General features: G+C 38.8%; 6 protein-coding genes across 6 annotated transcripts; all 6 read left to right on the top strand.

Annotated features, from left to right (window-relative positions):
- The first annotated feature begins 2,282 nt into the window (after positions 1–2,282).
- Positions 2,283–3,091, top strand: LOC148160532 (gamma-crystallin M3-like). The gene is made up of 3 exons (XM_088012290.1): positions 2,283–2,351; positions 2,441–2,683; positions 2,765–3,091. The coding sequence occupies exons 1-3, from the start codon at positions 2,283–2,285 to the stop codon at positions 3,041–3,043; spliced, it is 591 nt and encodes a 196-aa protein (XP_087868416.1). The 3' UTR covers positions 3,044–3,091.
- A 2,973-nt stretch (positions 3,092–6,064) lies between these two features.
- LOC148160533 (gamma-crystallin M3-like) lies at positions 6,065–6,859 on the top strand. Its single transcript, XM_015012368.2, has 3 exons — positions 6,065–6,112; positions 6,257–6,499; positions 6,581–6,859. The coding sequence occupies exons 1-3, from the start codon at positions 6,080–6,082 to the stop codon at positions 6,857–6,859; spliced, it is 555 nt and encodes a 184-aa protein (XP_014867854.2). The 5' UTR covers positions 6,065–6,079.
- A 1,055-nt stretch (positions 6,860–7,914) lies between these two features.
- Positions 7,915–8,703, top strand: LOC106933249 (gamma-crystallin M3-like). Its single transcript, XM_015012383.2, has 3 exons — positions 7,915–7,959; positions 8,049–8,291; positions 8,377–8,703. The coding sequence occupies exons 1-3, from the start codon at positions 7,951–7,953 to the stop codon at positions 8,647–8,649; spliced, it is 525 nt and encodes a 174-aa protein (XP_014867869.1). The 5' UTR covers positions 7,915–7,950; the 3' UTR covers positions 8,650–8,703.
- Positions 8,704–10,532: 1,829 nt separating this feature from the next.
- Positions 10,533–12,579, top strand: LOC148160534 (gamma-crystallin M3-like). Its single transcript, XM_015012379.2, has 3 exons — positions 10,533–11,851; positions 11,925–12,167; positions 12,262–12,579. Exons 1-3 carry the CDS (start codon positions 11,687–11,689, stop codon positions 12,538–12,540), a joined length of 687 nt encoding a protein of 228 aa, XP_014867865.2. The 5' UTR covers positions 10,533–11,686; the 3' UTR covers positions 12,541–12,579.
- Positions 12,580–15,775: 3,196 nt separating this feature from the next.
- Positions 15,776–16,513, top strand: LOC148160535 (gamma-crystallin M2-like). The gene is made up of 3 exons (XM_015012370.2): positions 15,776–15,823; positions 15,907–16,149; positions 16,235–16,513. The coding sequence occupies exons 1-3, from the start codon at positions 15,791–15,793 to the stop codon at positions 16,511–16,513; spliced, it is 555 nt and encodes a 184-aa protein (XP_014867856.1). The 5' UTR covers positions 15,776–15,790.
- Positions 16,514–20,160: 3,647 nt separating this feature from the next.
- On the top strand, positions 20,161–20,932 carry LOC148160536 (gamma-crystallin M2-like). Its single transcript, XM_015012366.2, has 3 exons — positions 20,161–20,208; positions 20,290–20,532; positions 20,609–20,932. Exons 1-3 carry the CDS (start codon positions 20,161–20,163, stop codon positions 20,885–20,887), a joined length of 570 nt encoding a protein of 189 aa, XP_014867852.2. The 3' UTR covers positions 20,888–20,932.
- The last annotated feature ends 2,906 nt before the right edge of the window (positions 20,933–23,838 follow it).

The following is a 23,838-nucleotide window of genomic DNA, read 5'->3' on the forward strand; positions in this document are numbered from 1 at the left end:
CATTTAAACTAAATAAGACTGGTAATTGGCAGATCAAAATTATAAGACTACAGCCTTAAAACATTCAAATATGTGTCAAAGTCTGGCTTTGATTATTATTTCCTGTCAGACTTTCAAGGTACTAATGCACCAGTGGCAAAGTTGAAATGCATTTCTGTCTTTGAACACAGTAGGAAAAATCAGCAAAAGCTTTCCTTCATCATTGCAGTAAAAAAGTCATTTGAAATTATTGAAGACTAAAGTCAAGAGGTAGACTCAACAGAATTATAACCTGTGCTGAGCCAGGGATTCAAATAGCTATACGTTTACTACTGGGCTGCATTGCACAGAGAAACGGTTAAAAAAAAAATCAGTCCACAGGTTGCTTCTCCAACTTTCCCACAAAGGTATAGAACTTCGTAGGGAGCGTCAACGTTAAGACACTGAAAGGTGAAAATTAATCTGGATGTTCCTGATGTCTTCCAGTCTTTAGCACATGCCACTGAGCAACTGGACACAATTGGCTTGATTTGAGAAACATAAAACCTGGGATGGCCACAAAGGTGGAATGGAAATTTTAGGAGGCTAAAAGAACGACTAATAATAGAATCTATTTCTATCAAAGTAAGACTTTTTAGGCAGACCTATAAGACACTGTTGCAATTATGCAACTAAAATTAAATGTCGTTTATATCCGCTTATTTTGATAATGACAATAGGTTTTGGCCTGATGTTCTCTCTAAGAAGTCACTGTAAGAACTTTAATACTGGGGTGATGTGCTCTAACTTCCTGGTTTTAGCAAGGACTCAAGCAGCTGCGTTCTGGATCAGCTGCAGATGTCCGACTTTTTATTCAGACCTGCAAGACACTTGCAAATATGCAACTAAAGTTAAATGCATGGATGTGTTTTTCAGAATCATCCGTCCATTTTCTAACACCCTTGTCCCTTGTGGGGTCAGGAGAGGTGCTGGTGCCCATCTCCAGCGAACGTTTCGGTCAAGAGGCAGGGTCACCCTGGACAGGTTGGAATCATTTGGGGACATATTCTTTGGGTGTCAGTCATCTTTGTAAGATAAACCCAGTCGCTAAGCATGTTTGGTCCCTTCAGGTTGAAAGGTCAGACAGGCCAACCGGGTTTGTAAAAACCACATTGAATCGTCTGGTCATCAGGTGTCCATCATCACTGCGTCCCTTCCAGTCATCAGGCCAGTCAGGATAGTGAAAACGACCCTCGTCCCCTCATTTTACACCTTTGAATGGTATAAAATTCTGAGTTTGTGGTTTTCCAGACTGGTCAAACTACTGTCCGATTCTCAATTTTCCCAGGGCACCATTCATTTAAACCAGAGCACAAGACATAAGACTTACAAGAACAACACATGATGTGAAAAAGCCAGGGCCAGCTTTCTCCAGAGCAAAATTACTGCTGGGATTTAAATCGCAACACAAAACAAAACCAGACATGATGGGACAACCAGACTTGGCCACCAGGGATTTAAACAAAAGAATCAAGACTTGGATACAGAAGTATGTATCTGAGTACTAGCCCAGCAGATTTCAGCTTCCAATTGAAGTTTTCCAAGAATACAAACTGTTAAAATAATTCTATTCAATTGAGATAATTTATTTAGCGCCAATTCACAACAAATGCTGTCTCGAGGCACTTTACAAAAAAATACAAATTAAAAATCTATTCAATCACACATATATTTCAATTGATCCTAGTTCCCAAACAGCACATATTGCTCAATATGTTATTCAGAAGTTTTTAATGAAAACCAACAAATTACTTCGAGTCATGGACTTGCAGCATTCCTCCTGGATGAGAACGTAGTAACAATTGCTTGCATTGTGTTGTTGACTTACTGTATAAAATATTTCTATTCTTTTGTGTTCTATTTATGACAGGAAATTCAAATCAGAATAATCAAAACAAAGGACTTAATATTGTCACTACAAACAGATCTTTTTTTTTACTATGACTGGAAACACTGTCAACATATGCCACCATTAAACACATGCAACAATTTCAGATTGTAACTTAACTTTATAAACTAATAAAGGTCAGATAAGCCCTGTGGGAACATTATGTGCCATAAGGCAGGGACATACAATTTTTAACAGTCACATGGCTTAGTCTATTCACATGTTACAGGGACTGTCAAAATGCTGGATGTACATACATGACAGGAAAGCTTTTCTACAGAGAATAAGGTTGCTGAGTTGGGAGTTTTACAAAAGGGGGTCCAGTAGTTCTTTACATTTGCTCAGGTATAAAAGGAAAGCGTTAAACAAGGTAGGAATGCAGTACAGGAGCAAGAGCATCCACTCATCAGCAGCCAACATGAGCAACATGAACATGAGGGGCAAGGTACAAAATCTTTAGTTAATTAATAAATGCAGTTTTCATTTGACAGTTTTACGCTGTTAGATTTCAAAATACAATTCTCCCTTTCCCAGATCATCTTCTACGAGGACAGGAACTTCCAGGGTCGCCACTATGAGTGCATGAGCGACTGTGCTGACATGTCCTCCTACATGAGCAGGTGTCACTCCTGCAGGGTGGAGAGCGGCTGCTTCATGGTCTACGACCGCCCCAACTACATGGGAAACCAGTACTTCTTCAGAAGAGGAGAGTATGCTGACTACATGAGCATGATGGGCTGGAATGACGGCATCAGGTCCTGCCGTATGATCCCCATGGTAGGAAATCTCATCTCTAGGTGGAATATACTTTTTCTAGCTACAAACCTAATCTGATGTTTGTTTGAAAATGTTTTACAGTACAGAGGATCGTACAGAATGAGGATCTATGAGAGGGAGAACTTCGGTGGTCAGATGCATGAGTGTATGGATGACTGCGACTCCTTCATGGACCGATACCGCATGTCTGACTGCATGTCCTGCCATGTGATGGATGGCCACTGGCTGATGTACGAGCAGCCCCACTACAGAGGCAGGATGATGTACATGAGGCCTGGAGAGTACAGGAGCTTCAGGGACATGGGATATGGAGGAACCAGGTTCATGAGCATGAGGAGGATCATGGATTCCTGGTATTAAATGTCTTTTCTTGAATACCACTGAATTAAAACATTTCCAAACTACTGGTATCTTTGCCATGGTTATTTATCAAGTAAAAGATCATCAGAAACTGTATCACAAAAATTGCACCTACAACAAGACATTAGTATTTTGACATCTGAATTACAGAGGAAATACTACAGAATGTGTTGGACAAGATGGAGTAAGCTAATTTGTCTTAAAAAGCAGGATATGCTCTTATCAAAGACAAGTGAAAGAATAAAGTTATGTTGCAGTTAAGTTTCACATCAGGTGACAAGTAAGGTTTACAAAGCAATTTTGTAACCAGTATCCCAACAAGAACATTCCTAGAGGCAGCATGCGAAACAGAGAATGAATGTCTCATCCGGGGTTCACCATGGGGTCACAAAACGAAAAGATCAGTTTCCTTTTGTGCCAGTTATCACAAGTGCTTGATGAGAGCATTTAGGGTTAGATAGCAAATACTTTTTATTGTGAATAGCTTTTCTCTAAATACATTTAAAATTTTCAAAAAGGCACTTTGTACTTTCTCAGGTTATTATTATTTTTTTATTAAAATGAGTTTTATGAATGGAAAAAATTAGGTGTAACAAAAAGTAGAAATATGAAAGAGCAAATACTTTTTCACAGCACAATATTTGCACTCTTTGAACCTTTCCATGTTTTGTCACATTACAGCCAAAAACAAAAGCATGTCAGACAAACACAAAGTACTGTAAAGTGGAAGGAAAATTATACATACTGTATCTTTCAAAATCCATGCCCATTGAAGCTAAACAGCTCAAGCTCAATAAGACTGGATTGGATTGAGATATGACGGAGAAAATTCTATTTCAAGAACAGGAGAATGAAGAAGACAAACCTGCCGAACTGTCTTTAATTGAATGCTTTTCTATGGTGTTATTGCTGTATTTACACAATCTCCATCCAAGCCAACTATCTATCATATGGAGCGTAGTTTAACTATAGTGTTCATGCATCTCGGATACCTGTAAAAATATAAATTTTACCACAATGTGAATGAAGTAAAAAAGCCTTGACATAATTAAGAAGTTAGCTAATGGGCACGCCAAGAACATCACTGAATGCATTTGGATAAAATAATAATAATTATATCCAAAACATGCAATACAGTTATATCCTCAAGTAGACAGCTAAAAGCTAGCACACAGAGCTAAGAGCTAACAGAAGCAGAAGGCTCAATCCTACTATCAAACTAATGGTCAGGACCTCATCGTCAACACACAAAATCCATGTCTAGTAGAAGCTTTTGTCATTTTATTAACAGCTTTCTGCTTTGTTGTGTCCCTAGTTTCCATAAAGAGAAGGAACTCACCACTCAGTCAGACAAACTCTTTTGGGAAACCCCTCTTAATAATGCTGGAGGTTGTTGAAGCACTCGTCCTGAAGTGGTCTGTGCAAACAGACTTTCCCCACTTTGGTGGGTACATTCCAGAGAAAAATAAAGTTTAACCAGACACTTCAAAGGGCCTTCAACGTCCAACATTTTGATTTGCCGCCTTGCAACTTCGCCATAACTGAACTTGGGCTACAAAAATGCTGCGAGGAAAAAAATAGCGCATTAGCAGGAAGTCAAGACAATATGTAGCAGTTCCACAGCAAATGCACTGACGTCAAAGACAAGAAAACATTATGGAGAAAAATGAAAAGACTGAATAATTTAACCCAAAAGGAATATAAAAACACCAAAGCGCACCAGGGGCAATACATTTCATTTTTTTTATACTTCTAGAAACTCAAAATACTCAAAAAATCTATTTAAGGGCTGAAAAAGTAGATTTTGCATATGTCTCCCTTAACACTGAAACAAGCAAGGAGAAAAATTCTAAGCTGAAATCATTAAAAAAAGACATCAACAATCCTTGAGTCTTTGCCACAGTTGACAGGTTGACAATCTGTCTTGTGACTGTAGCATCTGAACTCCACACAAGCAGAGCCTGTAATGAATTTGACAATTTCATTACAAAGAACGTTATAAAAGCAGATGGTTGATCAGCAAATCAACAAGAAATTCAGTACTATGAATGCGACATGTGACAGACTGGCGACCTGTCCAGGGTGACCCCGCCTCTCGCCCGGAACGTTAGCTGGAGAGGCACCAGCAACCCTCCCGATCCCATTAAGGGGTGTATAGAAAATGGATGGATGCATGGATGGATGAATGCCATGTCCAATCAAAAAAATGTACACAAAATGACAATATTATAACAACTAAGCCATAAAAACTTTAAAAAAAATAAATAAACATAAATCACTTCAGCTCTTCTTCCTGCTGTCTTGATACAATAAAACTGAAGTTATTTCATCATGTTTTTTGATTTAACTGGGAATGATCAATTGTCAACACAAGCTCCAGCTACTATCTGGAGCCTAACCCTAAATATGGAATGAGTTATTGACTTATATATATATAAAAACACTAAAATCCTAGTTCTGATCTACGCTACAAACGCTGCCATTATATGGCAATTGAACTGTACTCAACCATGTTAAATGCCATTGAAATTATTCAAAATACTTGCTTGAACTTGAAAGTGTGTACAATGAGATGAAAATAACGTGATGGCTTTTTTTTCTAATTACCCAAGACAATATTTGCCAGACAAAAAAGACAAAAAGTAAATATGTGCCTCTAGAGCATATTACATAAACCATGATATGGTGTAGTACAAACCCAAAAATATGTGAAGTTTATAAAAAGTCTACCTACACCAAACACTAAAAATAACAGGCATTAAAAATTCTTTACAGTCACATGCCTAATTCCCATGCTCAAAGCACTGTTTAAAGTGCTATGTGTTCATATATGACCGACAGGTTTTTCTAAAGGCTAATGACAAAAAACAGGCATGTAACCTCGGCGTACTGTGCAGCTCTATGGTAAGTTACTGAGTTAGCATTTCCATAAAAGGGGGCCACTTACTCTTTACATTTGCTCAGGTATAAAAGCAAAGAGTTAACCAGGTAGGAAGTCAGTACAGGAGCAACAGCCACCACTCATCTGCAGCCAACATGAGCAACACCGACATGAACATGAGGGGCAAGGTGCACAGTCCTTTCTTGAAATGCAAATAATTATTTTACTTCTGGTCATTCAGGTCATCTTCCTATGGATTATTTATTTTTATGCTACTGATTCTTTAACTAGTATTGAGTTTATAGTTCTGATGTTACTTCACCCTTTTCCAGATCATCTTCTACGAGGATAGGAACTTTATGGGTCGCCACTATGAGTGCATGAGCGACTGTGCTGACATGCACTCCTACCTGAGCAGGTGTCACTCCTGCAGGGTGGAGAGCGGCTGCTTCATGGTCTACGACCGCCCCAACTACATGGGAAACCAGTACTTCTTCAGGAGGGGAGAGTATGCCGACTACATGAGCATGATGGGCTGGAGGGACTGCATCAGGTCTTGTCGTATGGTCCCCATGGTGGGTTAGAATTTAAAGCTAATCTCAACTATGAACATAGGGACATCAGTTATTAAAATTTGTATTCCAATTCTTTTACAGTACAGAGGATCCTACAGGATGAGGATCTATGAGAGGGAGAACTTCGGTGGTCAGATGCATGAGTGCATGGACGACTGTGACTCCTTCATGGACCGCTACCGCATGTCTGACTGCATGTCCTGCCATGTGATGGATGGCCACTGGCTGATGTACGAGCACCCCCACTATAGAGGCAGGATGATGTACCTCAGACCTGGAGAGTACAGGAGCTTCAGGGACATGGGATATGGAGGCATGAGGTTCATGAGCATGAGGAGGATCATGGACTCCTGGTATTAAATGTTTATTGCTCAGTGCCACTAAATAAAACCATTCTGATTAACTACAAAAGGTTGTCAGCATTGTTGATGTGAACATAGTCACAAAATAGAGTCATGCAATTTACTTCTGTTACTTCCTTCATTGACATTTAAGTATTTTTTTATAAACATCTAATTATTCTTCCATTCTGTGTTTTTGGATGAAAACATTCTGCCCATTACAACAAATCCTGAAGTGTAGCCATTCCAGTTCTCTACTGTACAATTTAACTGTGTAACTCCTATCAAATAGTGTTCTGTTGCTTGGGCTATTACATATTGATTTTAATATACTGGACACCATTCAACTATACCTGCTTTAACAGTCACATTTTTGAATAGTCACCTTTTCATTGTTCTAGTCACCAACTACTTGTCACTTGTTTTACCAAAATGTTTTTATAGATGGGTACCAGGTCTTAGTACTTTGCGATGATGGATTAATGTTAAAAAATAAGGGCCAAACAAGTTACACACTAATTACTACACTTGGTAAATTTCCACCAAAACACAACAAAGTGTCATTTTTTTAAATTTTGAGGCTTGCAAAATCTCTTAAAGAAGAACAGGATACATCCAACACACAACTTGCTGCCTAATTGGCTTTCGGTTTATAACATCTTCCTAAAAAAATTACAATTCAGGTTTCTACAAACAGCTGTAAAAGCTTTGTTCAAAGCAATGTACATAGCATACTGGCATGTTGAACTGTTGTGATTACACAAAGGAATCTGCACGCCTTCAAACTGTTCATATAACAGTGGTAGGCCCATACAGTGTGTTTTGAAACGTGATAAAGGGATTATTGTCTGTCACTACGTATTGTTGCTTCAAATGTCCTCATTGTGTTGACTTGCATAAGTCTTCTAGGGGATTGTGTCACATGGAAATGTGCCAAATAACCCTTTGCACTCTATAGGCCTCCATACCATGATGCTGAGTCAGGGATTTATACAATGAGAGCCACAGATTCTTTGAGTTAGATCAGGTATAAAAGTAGCAGTTAAATCAGTACAGCCGCTAGTGTAGCTCAACTCCATTCTCCCAAGAACCAACATTCCTGCCACAACTATGGGGAAGGTAAGCACACTTGCCCTTTTTCTACTGTGTGCCGTTTATGAAACTTTCCATATCTCCTTTAAAATTAATATCAATTCACTTCTTCCTAGATCATTTTTTATGAGGACAGAAACTTCCAAGGTCGCTCATATGAATGCATGAGCGACTGTGCCGACATGTCCTCCTTCCTGAGCAGGTGTCACTCCTGCAGGGTGGAGAGCGGCTGCTTTATTGGCTATGATCGTCCCAACTACATGGGAAACCAGTATATTTTCAGAAGGGGCGAGTACGCTGACTACATGACCATGATGGGCATGAGAGATTGCATCAGGTCTTGCCGTATGATCCCCATGGTAAACTTAAAACTTCTGAGGATTTCTAAGGTGAACGCTGAGGGATTAAAAACGAAATCTAAATGTGATGCCTTGTTTTTAATAGTACAGGGGATCCTACAGGTTGAGGATCTACGAGAGGGAGAACTTTGGTGGTCAGATGTATGAGCTGATGGATGACTGTGACTCCATCATGGACCACTACCGCATGTCTGACTGCATGTCCTGCCATGTGATGGATGGCCACTGGCTGATGTACGAGCAGCCCCACTACAGAGGCAGGATGATGTACCTCAGACCTGGAGAGTACAGGAGCTTCAGGGAGATGGGATACGGAGGCACAAGATTCATGAGCATGAGGCGTATGGTGGACATGTAAAAACAAGTGTTTGTTACAAACACACAATAAGTAAATTAAAGTTTCAAAATGTTCCATCTTTTTGAATCAAATTATTTTCTTTTGGTGATATGATGTGTAATATTTCCAGTCACTTGTACTTTGTGACGTTTATGCAAAATCAGGAAATCTGGGAAATGCACCATATGAACTTTTTAAATCTGGCCCAGTTTTAAAATGTAGTCTTTACATTATAAACACTACAATGTTCTACAAAAGTTTTATACCTGGCACAAATCTACGGTCAAGAACAGGGAAGGACAAGTCCGTTTAAATGCAAGCAGAGCCACTCTGTCTCTCAGTCTTGCTTTATTAGATTTAATTTTCATACAAAAAATGAAATATAAATATATATTGTGCCCATTGACCAGCTCTCATCTTAATGTTATATTTCATTAAAAAGTTGATAAGACTAGAGTTTAATCAGGATGTTCCACTGTGTTCCACCTTTTGCTGGAATTCCAGCTGCAAGTCTTTTAGGGTTTGTCTATCAGATTTGCACATCTAGTGACTGAAATTCAGCTGCTCTGACTGAAGAGTGTTTGTGAACAGTACTTTTCAGATTTTCCCACAGATTTGTGTTTGGGTTTAGGTCTGGACTTTGACTGGGCCACTCCAGTGCATCCCCAGATATTATGCTTAGGGTAGTTATCTTGTTAGAAGGTGAACCTCCACACCACTCTTAAGTCTACCAGCAACATATTTGACAGTGGGCATGTTGTGTTCAGAGTGTTTTGCAGCATTAGTTCTCTGCTCCACACAGCGTTTTGCATTTTAGCCAAAACGTTAAGTTTTAGTCTGGTCTGACCAAAGCTCCTTCTTCCACACGCTTTCTGTGTCACCAACATAAGTTCTGTCAAACTGCTAACAGGACTCCTTATGGTTTTCTTTTAACAATGGCTTTTTTTCTAGCCACTCTTCCATAAAGACCACATTTGTGCAGTTCATGACTATGTCCTGTGGCCATATTCTCCCACCTGAGCTGTGGACCAGAGTCACCATGGGCCTCTTGGCTGCATCTCTAATCAGTGCTGTCCTTTCTCAGCCTATATGTTTAGGTGGACGGCCTCATATTGGTAGGCTTACAGTTGTCCCATACTCTTTTCATCACCAGATGATGGATTTAACAATGAGATGTTCAAAGCTTGGAAAGTCTTTTTATTGCCCAATCCTGCTTGAAACTTTTTCATGATACTGTTTTGTCCTCAATATTTTCTTAACAAACCTCTAAGACATCAGATTAGATTCCATACACATGGACTCTATTTAGTCATTAGCAATCATCAGGCAACTTCTGAAGGCAACTGGTTGAACTCAGAAGAAAGGGCCCTGAATACTTTGCCATTGCACTTTTCAGTTCTTTTTAAAAAAAATAAATGTTTTGAATACTGTATAATGGGCTGCACAGTGGTGCAGTTGGTAGCACTATTGCCTTGCAGCAAGAGGGTCCTGGGTTAGAATCCCAGCCTGGGGTCTTTCTGCATGGAGTTTCCATGTTATCCCAGTCCATGCCTGAGTTCTCTCTGGGTACTCTGGCTTCCTCCCTCAGTCGAAAAACATGACTGGCAGGCTAATTCGTCTCTCTAAATGCTCCCTAGGTGTGAGTGTGTGAGTGCATGGTTGTTTGTCTGTCTCTGTGTTGCTCTGCGACAGACTGGCGACCTGTCCAGGGTATACCCCACCTCTCAACCAAAAAGTTCACTGGAGATAGGCACCAGCACCCCTCCTGACCCCACTTGGGACAAGGGAGTTAGAAAATGGATGGATGTATAATTTTATTCCTATTTCACAGTTATATACCACTTTTTTTGCTGGACTTTGACATAACATTCCAGTGAAATGCATATATGTAGATGTGACAAAATATGGCAAAGTTCAAGAGGTATGAATACTTTTGCAAGTCACTATTGCCTTGCAGTAAGAGGAGTCTATATAATTTATTTTTAGTTTGTTAAGGTAACGATTGCCTTCGTTACTTCTGCTGGCATAAATGACTCAAAGTATTGTGGAGAAATGTCCAGGGTCCAGATTAGGTCCTTCGGAAGTTGTGTTTCATTCCGGCTGTCGCACTGCACTCTCCGTTCTTTCATGTGGGAAATTATCCAGATTCAGTTTTTATTTTTATTTTTTTAAATTACACCCAATAGTGGCACAGTGTAGCACTATCTAAAATTACACCAGTCAAATGCAATATGATAAACAACTACTAGGGTAAAGTTAGCCTTCCTGTGTTTACTCTGTAGACTCCAGTACAGAATAGACCATTATGGTCATCAACCCATCGGTGAAAAAATGGCGACCTCTATTTGTGAAAAATATAACAAAAGATGCCAATTTTTGAAGTAATTATGAGTAATAGGAAAATTACACATTTAGGCCAATATGTTCAACTAATCCTGGATCCTTTTAAGTCCAATCCAAGAACACGGTGGAAGTGCTTTATGAATATATAAGATTTGGATTTGCAAAGCCTAGTGATTTTGTTTTCATTATTCTCATATCTTTTATGGAAGTAAACTACGGGGTTAGCTTATGTTGGCTATGATCAGAATATTGGCTAAAGAATGATTTATTGTCATTGTAGCCAACTTAAATTAAGACAAAGTCAAAGATTTAATTAGTCTAGCATTTACTCATCAGTGTTTCCCCCACTGGTTGACTGTTAGTTCATTTAGTCCTTATAAATAAATAAATATTTTATATTATGTTAATTTTCAATGAGTAGATACTTTTCTACAACTAATGTAAATTATAAAATGTTTTGTTACATTGTTTTCAATGTCACGGCAAAACGTAAATTTTAGATAACCACTGAGGAAACATTATATACTTTACATACAAGACATCAACACATTATTCTTAAACGTCACATGATTCAGCCTATTGACATGTTACAGGCACAGTTCAAAATGCTGCTTGTTCATATATGACAGAAAAGCCTTTCTATAGACCAAAGACAAAAAAAAAAAAAAAAAAAAAAAACTAAACATAACCTCGGCATTCTGTGAAGCTCTAGAGCATGTTGCTGATTCAGGGGTTTTGTAAAGGGGCAGTCAGTGGTGCTTTACATTTGCTCAGGTATAAAAGGAAAGGGTTAAACCAGGTAGGAAGGCAGAACAGGAGCAACAGCAACCACTCATCTGCAGCCACCATGACCAACACGAACATGAACATGAGGGGCAAGGTAGGCAATCCTTAAGAGATGAATAAATTATATGTTGTCAATTGTATCAAATGTTAAATCCTTTCTTTTTCAGATCATTTTCTATGAGGATAGGAACTTTATGGGTCGCCACTATGAGTGCATGAGCGACTGTGCTGACATGCACTCCTACATGAGCAGGTGTCACTCATGCAGGGTGGAGAGCGGCTGCTTCATGGTTTATGACCACCCCAACTACATGGGAAACCAGTACTTTTTCAGAAGAGGAGAGTACGCCGACTGCATGAGCATGATGGGCTGGAGTGGTTCAATTAGATCTTGTCGTATGATTCCCATGGTGGGTTGGAAATTCATCAGGTTTGTAAAATTGACCTGAACTGTGATGATACCGAAACCAACCTTTGAATTTTGTCATTCAATTCCTTTTACAGTACCGTGGATCCTACAGGATGAGGATCTATGAGAGGGAGAACTTTGGTGGTCACATGCATGAGTGTATGGATGACTGCGACTCCTTCATGGATCGCTATCACATGTCTGACTGCATGTCCTGCCATGTGATGGATGGCCACTGGCTGATGTACGAGCACCCCCACTACAGAGGCAGGATGATGTACATGAGGCCTGGAGAGTATAGGAGCTTCAGGGAGATGGGATATGGAGGCACAAGGTTCATGAGCATGAGGAGGATCATGGATTCCTGGTATTAAATATGTTTAATGCGGATGAATAAAAGTATCTTAAAATTATGATAATTTTGTCATGATTGTTTATTAACACCTGGTCCATGAGGTTCATGAGCTTGAGGAGGATCATGGATTCCTGGTATTAAATGATTGACTTCACTGAATAAAAGTAATTTGAGCAACTGAGATCGATCTAAAAATTATTGAGCTACTGAAAGGTTAACTAAGAAATACGAGACACAAATCTGAACTCTTTTTACAGAAACACTTTGTTTCTAAAAGAAAATAATGCAAGCATTCCTAAAAAGACAAATAAATTTAACCAGTATTTTCATTCACTATTAACAGAAAACCATCATTATTAACATAAAGACTTGAAAACATTGGTTTCTGTGTAATTAACTTTAATACATCAGCTAAAAAGTGATAAACATATTTTTTAAAGTGCTATTGACATTAAATTCACCAGGTGTTGGTGTTAACCGAAGTAAGCCATAGTTAGATAGAAACCAAAACAAATATGTTCAGAAATTCAGCTAAGTGTGAAATAACAGGGAAAAAGTATTAAACATATGAAGGAAGGGTGGTGAAAAAATGCATGGAAAATTTATCAGTGATCAGAAAGCGATCCTGCTCCTTGTCAGTGCCACTGAATATCAGCTTGTTCAGTCCGAACTGATCGCCTATAAAAATGTGTGTCTTTTACCAAGGTGTCACACAAGGAACATCTCATAATAGGTAAAAGCAAAGAACTCTGTCAAGACATCGATCCATTCATCTATCCATCCATTTTCTTCCACTTATCCACAGTCGGTTCAATGGGGCAGCAGCCTAAGCAGGGGGAATTCTAATCAGAAACTTGCCCGATTTACTGCCATCAAACTCTGACATTAGCCATGCAGGGACATAACAGTCCGTATCAAAGGGCCTGGTATCTCATACTCCCGAAGTTGCCCTCACAGGATTCCCAGAAGGAAATGGTCAAACGTCTTGACCAAGTTCACAAATCCCTTGTAGACTGGTTGGGAGAAATCCCATTCAACCTTCAGGAACCTGCTGAGGGTGCAGAGGTGGTCCAGTGTTTCACGACCAGGACAAAAACCACACTGCTCTTTCTGAATCTGAATTTCAACTAACCAACACACACACTGCTCTCCACAACTCCAGAATAAACCTTACCAGGAAGGCTTAAGAGTGTAACCACCCCCTGTAGCTGGAACACACCAACCCGGTCTGTCAATTCAGGGGAACCGTGGATGTTATGGGCCAGCATAAACCCACAACATTGGGAGCCCTGAGGAAAAAAAGAGTCAATCTCATCCACCCCCAGGACTGACCACCTGGGTAACTTCAAAAACATGCTTGTGAGATTGAGGTCTTTGAAGTTTGAAGACCCACACCATCATGAGTTGAGGTCAGCAGTACACCATCCCCACTATAAACAGTGTTGGTGGTGCACCAACCCCTCTCAGGGAGATTGGTTCTCGAGCCAGAACGTGGTGCTAAATTACCTGCAGACGACCCGATTCTAGACGGTTGGTAGATAGATAGGTCAGTCAAACTTTATTAATAGATTACAAACCAGCGTTCTGACAAGTATCCCAGAATACACCGCGCGCTTCTTCTTCTACGGGTGAAAATGAAGTCTGCGGCTGCTTACCGTAGTTGCTAGACCTGTTGCGGCTCAATATTGGTCCATATATAAGGTGCACCGGATTAGAAGGTGCACTGTTGGCTTTTGGGGAAATTGAAGGTTTTTAGGTGCGCCTTATAGTGCGGAAAATATGGTAATTGCAAAACGCTCTTATAGAATTGTTTACAGAAGGATTTCTAAACTTTTGAACATTCCAGTGAGCACTGTTGTGGCATGATGCAGAAGTGGAAAGTGCATAATTTGACCATAAACTGAGCAAGACCAGGTGTTCTTCACAAAATTTCTGATAAGGAGTGTCAAATATTGTCAGAAGAGTTGTCGAAGAGCCAAGGATCAGTTGTGAAGAGCTCCCAAAAGACAAGTAGCAACTGTTATAAAGAACACAATGAGCAACTCTTTCAGCAGCCATAGCTTCTAAAAATTGAATGCACAACTCCATTGCAAATTGAAGCTTAAAATTTGCTGCATTTGGACTAGTCTCTAAAGTACTGGGATAACATAGCATGTTCAGATGAGAGCAAAATTGAAATCTTTGGATGCCATAACACCAACCATGTTTGAGCAACACTATCGTCACATTGTCAATGAATGCACTGACTTTCATTCATATGCAAGTCAATACATTGACAGTACACCATCCCCACTATAAACAGTATTGGTGACCCACACCATCATTGGCATTCATATACCACTCAATTACTCTTTATAATACCAGGACATCTGCAGTGAAATACAGAGAAACAACATACTTTTTCAACAAAAGAAATATTTTTTTTCAGAGGCCCACACATCTCGGGCTACACAGCTCCAAACGAGTGTAAAGAAGTGCCAGATGAAACAATGGCAAAACATAAAATTAAATTCTGTGGTTAGTGTGAAATTTATCATGTACAATTTTGTTGAAAAATTAACCTGAAATATAGACCCTACAGATCTAGCAGTAACCAGGGCTGGGGGTGGTTAGTACAAACAAACAAACAAAAAAATCACAATCAATGAGATGAGTAGGTATGTAAATATATTTTCACAAACATTGGTTTGATTAGCTTGTAAAAACTGCATTCACTGAAATTACTCAGGGTATTTTTTTGCCAGTTATAACATTTGGTGTAATGAACTTAAACATTTAAGTGTAATCCAAAATCAAAAACCAAACAATTGTGATTTTTTTCACAGTGCTGAGTTTTTACCAAAGAATATTCAAATTGACTATGTTTTTTTAATTTTATGCTATTATGTTATCTTAGCAGTAGAAGTCAATTTTACCTTTATAAGACAAGAAGAAATGAGACAAAATTATCATAGTTTAACTGCTGTGAAAACAATGTTCCACACAAGTCATACACGGAATTCTTAATGGTCACGTGGCTCAATTTATTGTCACAAGCACTGTTCAAAATGCTGCTTGTAATAACACAAAGACCTTTCTAAAGACTAAAAGACAAAGAAAAAACAGCACAACCTCTGCACTCTCTGCAGCTCTATAGTAACTTGCTTAGTTAGTAGTTCTGTGAAGGGAAGGTCAGTTGTTCTTTACATTTGCTCAGGTATAAAAGGAAAGGGTTAAACCAGGTAGGAAGGCAGAGCAGGAGCAAGAGCAACCACTCATCAGCAGCCAACATGAGCAACACCGACATGAACATGAGGGGCAAGGTAAGCAATCTTTAGGCAATAAAAAAAAATATTTTTTCTTATACCAACAGTGCATTTTTAATGGATGGTTTTCTCTTTCCCAGATCATCTTCTACGAGGAGAGAAACTTTATGGGTCGCCACTATGAGTGCATGAGCGACTGTGCTGACATGTCCTCCTACATGAGCAGGTGTCACTCCTGCAGGGTGGAGAGCGGCTGCTTCATGGTCTACGACCGCCCCAACTACATGGGAAACCAGTACTTCTTCAGGAGGGGAGAGTATGCTGACTGCATGAGCATGATGGGCTGGAGGGATTGGATCAGGTCTTGTCGTATGATCCCTATGGTAGGTTGGAAACTTAAGGTTTTATTGGTCATTTGAATTGTAAAGCTTAAACAGTGTGTTACTTTTAATATGTATTTTTTTACAGTACAGGGGATCCTACAGGATGAGGATCTATGAGAGGGAGAACTTTGGTGGCCAGATGTATGAGATGATGGACGACTGTGACTCCATCATGGACCGCTACCGCATGTCTGACTGCATGTCCTGCCATGTGATGGATGGTCACTGGCTGATGTACGAGCACCCCCACTACAGAGGCAGGATGATGTACATGAGGCCTGGAGAGTACAGAAGCTTCAGGGAGATGGGATATGGAGGCATGAGGTTCATGAGCATGAGGAGGATCATGGATTCCTGGTATTAAATATATCATGTTCAATACCAGTAAATAAAAACATTTTGAGATGAGAAATTTGTCATAATTATTTACCAAGTGAAAGGCTTTGACACCTGGTCAAAATTATACACCAAAACATGGAACATCGCTGAAATGCCACATAAAGCACATCTATGACCTAGATTCATTCAAAAACGAGGTTCAAGCCAGGACAGCATCCAGTTTAAATGAGCTAGTTCTGCAAAGAAGGAAGCTTAAAAATCAAACCAAAATTACACAATAAGGGTGACAAAAAGTTTGTCAAGAAGCAACTTATAGATATATTTCTTTTAATGTGTAGGTGGAGTATAATTCTGATATAGCCACATTAAATTTAAAACCAAATTAAAATCATCCACTTCTTATTTTTTAAAACAACTGAAAACATATGTTGTGAATTAATTCTGCCCTGGAGAAATGAATGATTAAGAACCTAAAATGAATGTGACCCGCATTGTCTGAGACCAATTGCATCCCGGCCATTGGAACTATGCTGGTCCTAATCTTTCCTAAGGAAGACATCTCTTATTTTTTCAGAAATATCATTGCGTGCATTTACACCTCCCATCTTATTTATCCCAAGTGTACAGCCACTCTGTTGTCCAGAAGGAAGACCGCGTGGACACAGTTTATGACAAAGACATGACATCCTCAAAAAAGCAATGAACGATTGGAAGAAGCTAATTGCAGAGTAAGCTTTGATAAATTAACTGGATATATTAAGTTATCAAGTAACTTATCTTCACAATATTCAAAGAACAGCAGAATCAGGTAATGGTTACAAGTTTTGGACACATTCTTCCACTTTCTTACATTGGAGATTTTCCAAGGAGACAGCTCAAGAGTGAGTGGATAAAAATGTTGTACAAAGTAGAAATTAATAATATTTTGGGTTCTTGTTTATAGCAACCCTTTCAGTTATGTCAAACTGTTTGGTTTACTGAATTATGTGTTCAGTTTTGGATGTCTTAATTGGAAATCTACAATGTAAAGTGTCGATGAAATATATATATAATATTATATTGTGTTATTTTTACTCTGTCTAAAGTTCCTCACATTTTAGGGAGGTTTGTATTAGGACTCAATACCATGCAAACTACAGCATACGTACAATAATGTGTAAAGTATAAATAAGATACTTTGTCAATTGAAACCACAACAGCATTTATTTTTCTTTTGTTTGCCTCAACTCTTTGTTCACCATCATGTCAGTCGTGTCCCCACTTATGTTCCTTGTAAATAGTAATCAGATATTATAGCACATATGTAGAAGGAATTATTTAAAACAGACATATTACTTTATATGCACTCAAACATTTTTTTGCCATTCACAGATGTGGCACTATGAAAAAGAAATGAATGAAAATAATAGGCCCCCGCAAACCCCATTTTAAAAATTAAATAGTGAGAATCTATCATTAAAATGTTAATTTCTTATTTTTACTCTAGGTCTAGTCATTTTTTTTAGTGTAAGGTATTTTATGTTCCAGGTTATCATGTTTCTTTAGTCGAAGTTATTCTTTAGTATGTCCCTTCTCCCTGGTCCCTCATGTTCTCTGCATGTCTCTGTTTTGGAAGTATTTTTGTTCCTTGGACTTTTGTATTTTATAAGTTGGATTTGTATGTTTTTGTTAAATTTTCAATCCATCCTGCTGCATTTAGATCTACACTTCAACAGAATCATGACAATAGTCATGCATATAAAAGACAAAATGTAAATAATTACTTGTGAGTTTTAGACCTATAGAGACATACAGCCAAGGTTAAAGTATCAATCGTTTTCTTAAAATTTCTTGTTACCTTTAATGTCTTGTATAATTAATTCTAAATAGTTTCTAAAAAATTAATTAGGATTAACAATATCCATTTTAGAAGAATAGAATATCATATTATAATTATTCTTTATTGCCCCACAGCGGGGAAACTCTGGTGCAACAACAGCAAAATAATCAAAGCATGTAGATTCACAAAAAAAATTAAACATATAAAAACCAAATTGTACAAAAAAGACAAAGTGGAGTAATTGTAAACAGTGCTATTCAATCATAAGGAATGCACATCTGAATAGGATATCTTCAGAAAATGTGCATGTGTTTGAGCAATAAAAATAAAACAAATGTCATGTTCCATGATTGTACGTAGGCAACCATAAAATATACTAAAAACTGGACCAATATATCGACACACTGCTTACCTGATCGTGGCGGTGCTGTCTAGACAGCAGCGGTGTTAGCATGCATCTAAGACATAGTGCACCAAGGGTTATCCAAGGCTTTTCATTCTCTCAATATGTCGACAAACGCAACTCATTCCTCACTGCTCCATCAAGCTGCCACTGAATATTAAAGTCCAATGCACAGAAAACTTACTATGTAGAGGATGTAATGGGGATGTACTGCCAATCTCACATTTGTACTTTTATTTATTTTTTTGTTACATTTACTGGATTACTGTCCTTTTGGATGGGCTTTTATTGTTGTATTGCAGTTTTTCCCCTGCTTCCAAGATAATTTTCTCCTATGGGAGACTAATAAAATTATTTTTATTTTATCTTAAAAGCCTGCATTTCATTGTTCACGGCTTGCTTGTAGCTTCAGAGGACTTCATCACGTTCTTCTTGTAGCAAGTTTGGAATATGGCATCATTTGTTTTTCTTCTCTCTGCTCCTACGTTTGACCATGCACACAGTCAGTGAATAGCTGTATGTTTACGTCACATTATGGTACCTACTTGGCTCTTGCTTACTGAGCCCTCGGGGCCATGGGGAAGAAAATTTATTTTGCGTTATCTCGCAATATGCTTACTGCAATATTTGCTACAATTCCTGTTCTGGGTTGCAATAATTGGAGTCTCTGCATAATAATCTAAAAATGTATGTAATTAGTATAATATTGGTCTAACTAGTGAGTACTCTAGTTTCTACAAAATAAGCTAAAGAGTGACTAATAAACTAGTCTCTGGATTCCAAGTTTGTTCTAATAATTTTTCTGGGTTGCATCCAACTTGCATCTCTGTCCCACACTGTTAAAAGAGTATGATCAAAGTTAAACATAAGGAAGTAAGTAAGATATGCAACCACATTTTCACAAACGTTGCTTTGAAAAACTTGTCAAAGCTATAGCTTTTTCTATTTCAGAGCTGATATTTGCTCCGTATTACATTTAGTCCTTGGATAAAGAACATGTAATTGGAACCTAAAATAAAAATAAATCTATTTTTTACAGCAAAAATAACATGCATCACATTGGTTAATTTTCAGTATCTTAGCATTACAAAATACATGTTCTTGTTTTAATACACAAAAAGATTTAAAAGTAAAAGAAAAATTAGGGTATTGATAGCCACTATGGAAACTGTTTCACACAAGTCATACACTTAACACATGGCTCAGTTTATTGTCACAAGCACTGTTCAAAATGCTGCTTGTAATAACAGAAACACCTTTCTAAAGACTAGAGACAAAAAACAGAACGTAACCTCTGCATTCTGTGCAGCTCTATAGTAACTTGCTTAGTTAGTAGTTCTGTAAAGGGAGGGTCAGTTGTTCTTTACATGTGCTCAGGTATAAAAGGAAAGGGTTGAACCAGGTAGGAAGACAGTACAGGAACAAGAGCAACCACTCATCAGCAGCCAACATGAGCAACACTGAGATGAGCAACACTGATATGAATATGAGGGGCAAGGTAGGCAATCTTTAGGTGATGAAAACATACATTGTCACTTAACTGATGTGTATTTTTAAAAGATGGTTTTGTCTTTTCCAGATCATCTTCTACGAGGATAGGAACTTTATGGGTCGCCACTATGAGTGCATGAGCGACTGTGCTGACATGTCCTCCTACATGAGCAGGTGTCACTCCTGCAGGGTGGAGAGCGGCTGCTTCATGGTCTACGACCGCCCCAACTACATGGGAAACCAGTACTTCTTCAGGAGGGGAGAGTATGCTGACTACATGAGCATGATGGGCTGGAGGGACTGGATCAGATCTTGCCGTATGATCCCCATGGTGGGTTAGTGATTCTTGATAATTTATTGCTGATCTGAACTGAAACTAACAAGAGTATTTACCTAATTTTTAACAGTACAGGGGATCCTACAGGATGAGGATCTATGAGAGGGAGAACTTCGGTGGTCAGATGCATGAGTGTATGGATGACTGTGACTCCATCATGGACCGCTACCGCATGTCTGACTGCATGTCCTGCCATGTGATGGATGGCCACTGGCTGATGTACGAGCACCCCCACTACAGAGGCAGGATGATGTACATGAGGCCTGGAGAGTACAGGAGCTTCAGGGAGATGGGATATGGAGGCATGAGGTTCATGAGCATGAGGAGGATCATGGATTCCTGGTATTAAATATGTCAAGTTCAATGGCTGATGAATAAAATTTTGAACTATTAAGATTTTTGTTATGATTATTTATTAAGTGAAAAGACAGCTGATTAAAAATATACACAAAGAGTAAATGTATGCATGACAGTATGTGTATAGTACGCATTTAAACCTAGATTCATATTGACATGTAGTAAAAGTGGTAAGTTTAACCCTTGTATGTGGAAATGAGGTCCAACCGGCCCCACACACGTAAAACTTGTATCATTTGCCATAGTCCTCTACGTTTGCCTCAGTCCTCGCACACACAAGGGTTAAGAAGAAGGTATTAAAATGTAAAAATACATATTGCGCCTGTAAATAAGAATGTATTCTTAGGCAATTATCTAACAAGCCCTGTACTGAATTTATAAATCACCAAACACAAAGGAAACACAAACACTTAAGAAAAGGTTAACATTCTGTTACCGTTTCCAGTTAATGGCTTATTAAAGCATACTTTGCCTGCTTTACCAGCTCAGTGACCTTCATTGACAACCACAATATTTTCTGAAAGTCTTTTCAGGCAGGACAGAGTCACTCTTACTCAAGCTGAGAAATGACTTTTCACTGATAATCTTTCAAAGCTGTTGACACGTCTTCTTACACAGGACAATGTAATCAACAAGATCACTGTCCAGCAAAGACTGTAGAAGGACGAGCACAAAGCCAGCATGTGGCCAAACAAACTGTTACAGACGGAAATGAAGTTGGTGTTGGCTTTGTCACTTTTTACGATGCACTTCTCTCCCAAGCTACCACAAAGCATGTTTCACAGATAAAACGACTTCTGTTCTTATTGCTCAAAAAGCTGAACCACCTGGGTCTGATTCCCCAGAGCAATAATCATTATGTGCATCAGCGTTCTGAGATCAGGTTCCAGATATTAGTTCTACCTGTCTTCCTCTAGAATGTGTCTGGCATCTCGGCAGTACGAAACAAGATAGTACCTTTCTGAATAACTAAAAATGCACCAGTCTAAAATGAAACCTCAGATTCATACCCTGTCTAAAGAAAACTCTAATTCATAAACTATCTGAAACCAAGTCACTAAACCAGTTAACAGGCCATAACAGACTCACCAAAAACACCTGAAATGTATACCCAAATTAAATCAGCTGATGTTCTTGAATCCTTTGGAGTACTTGCAAAGTTTGGTCTCTTTACAAAGATGTCAAGTTAATTTTTGCATTTTAGCAAACATGTTTTGACTATAATTAGTATGAAGCTATTCTGTAACACACAAAGAAATTAGAACATTTTTGCTTCGCGAAGTTATTTAATGTTCTATGTAAATATATATTGAGGGTTGACTGCATGGACTGAAAAATACAATAAAACTGTAGAACGAAGTATTCTGTGTGTGGATTTCAAAATTGATCAAAACAGCACAAAAATGACATTTTTGGACATGTTTTTGTGTGATGTTTGTTTTAATAGTCCCCACATGCCCATGCAGTATGAGATCTCGGAGTAGGGTGGGACTAATGTAAAATTGTCCACCAACAGTTTGTACCCTGTGCCATGCAACGATGTGTTTATAAGCTTTACTACTGCATCATAACTGAGACCCTTTCCACTGGTGCCATCAGTTTTTCCCTCATAAACGAAAAAGTCCCAAGTGTGACCATTGCTGAGTCAGCAAGGACAAACAATTTGAAGCCCCAGCAAGGAGGCTTCGCCTTCATGTACTGTTTGAATGTAACTCTTGCTTTGGATGCAACTATTCTCTCATTAATGGCGATATCCTGATGAGGATGGTTGTTTATGTGGTAAGTTTGTCTCATGTCCAGGTAAAGAAGTTTTATTTTTCCCAAGTCTGTCAAATTCTCCTCTTTTCAAATTCTACCTTTGCACAACCCTCTGCTGCACTATTCGGGTAAAGAGCATTGAGGATCCCTAGCCACTTTCTTCCTGACATGACAGACTTCAGAAACAACAGACTACAGCTTCCCATCTAGCCAGTTGTCCATTAGGGATGAGCATTTGATAAAACCCATGTAAATGACAGACAAAAAGCCAAACATGTCTTGAACTGTAACATCTGTCTTGATGGTGTTGATCACCGTGCTTGTTCATACTCATTGGTGTTAGCCAACAGTCTCTGAATTATGTCCATGGTAAAGAATAGTTGAAAGAGTTCAAGAGCATTATATGCAGAAGTTATAATAAGCTGAGCTCCAGGTGTTCTCAATAGGCGAAAAGTGGGCTGGGGTGGGATTGTACCTGGCTCCTCCTCAATACCAGACCATCTTTCTGCAGCTGCAGTTGTGTCCCCTCCTTTTGTCCTCCTCCTGCCTTAGGCTCTGTTCCTGAAGCTCCTCCTGGCTCGTGCACTCACAGGTGTGAGATCTTTTTCATCCGACAAAGAAGTTCATATCAGAACCTGTGTTGGCCTCAATATCCACCTCACATCCATAAATCGTCAATTTTTCCATTGAAAGTCTTTGTAGAATTTTCTCAATGTCCTTGGTGTCAACCAGAGGCATTTTGGTCTGGTTTAGCTTAAAAGTGGGAAAATAGGCTTAAAAGTAAAATAAAAAGTAAAAATCTAATAATCCTTAAATCTGAAGTAAGCCATTGATGGGGATAGACAATGTAAGGCACGCTTTGATTGTTACTGCAATGTCCCATTGATTGTCAGTGGGAAATAAAGTGGCATTTATCACTAAGTGACTGGTAAAGTTTCAGCCAACTTTGGTAGGGGAACTAAATGTCCTCTTTTTGTCATGAAGTGCAGTGTGCAGATGGTGCAGAGAAACTCAAATCAACACAGAGATAACCAAATCCTTACAGTACCCCCCTGGAGCATCTGTCTGGAGCGAGCACCCCCACGACAGAGGAAGGATGATGTACTGTCTGGAGCATCTGGGTAGATTTCTTTGATTAAAATGTCCTGTATTTTATCATTTTTCAGGAACCAAATCCTAAATTAA

The sequence above is a fragment of the Poecilia mexicana genome, unplaced genomic scaffold, assembly GCF_051168715.1.
Source record: "Poecilia mexicana isolate PSO_F unplaced genomic scaffold, ASM5116871v1 scaffold_2, whole genome shotgun sequence".
In the NCBI taxonomy this organism is placed as follows: domain Eukaryota; kingdom Metazoa; phylum Chordata; class Actinopteri; order Cyprinodontiformes; family Poeciliidae; genus Poecilia; species Poecilia mexicana.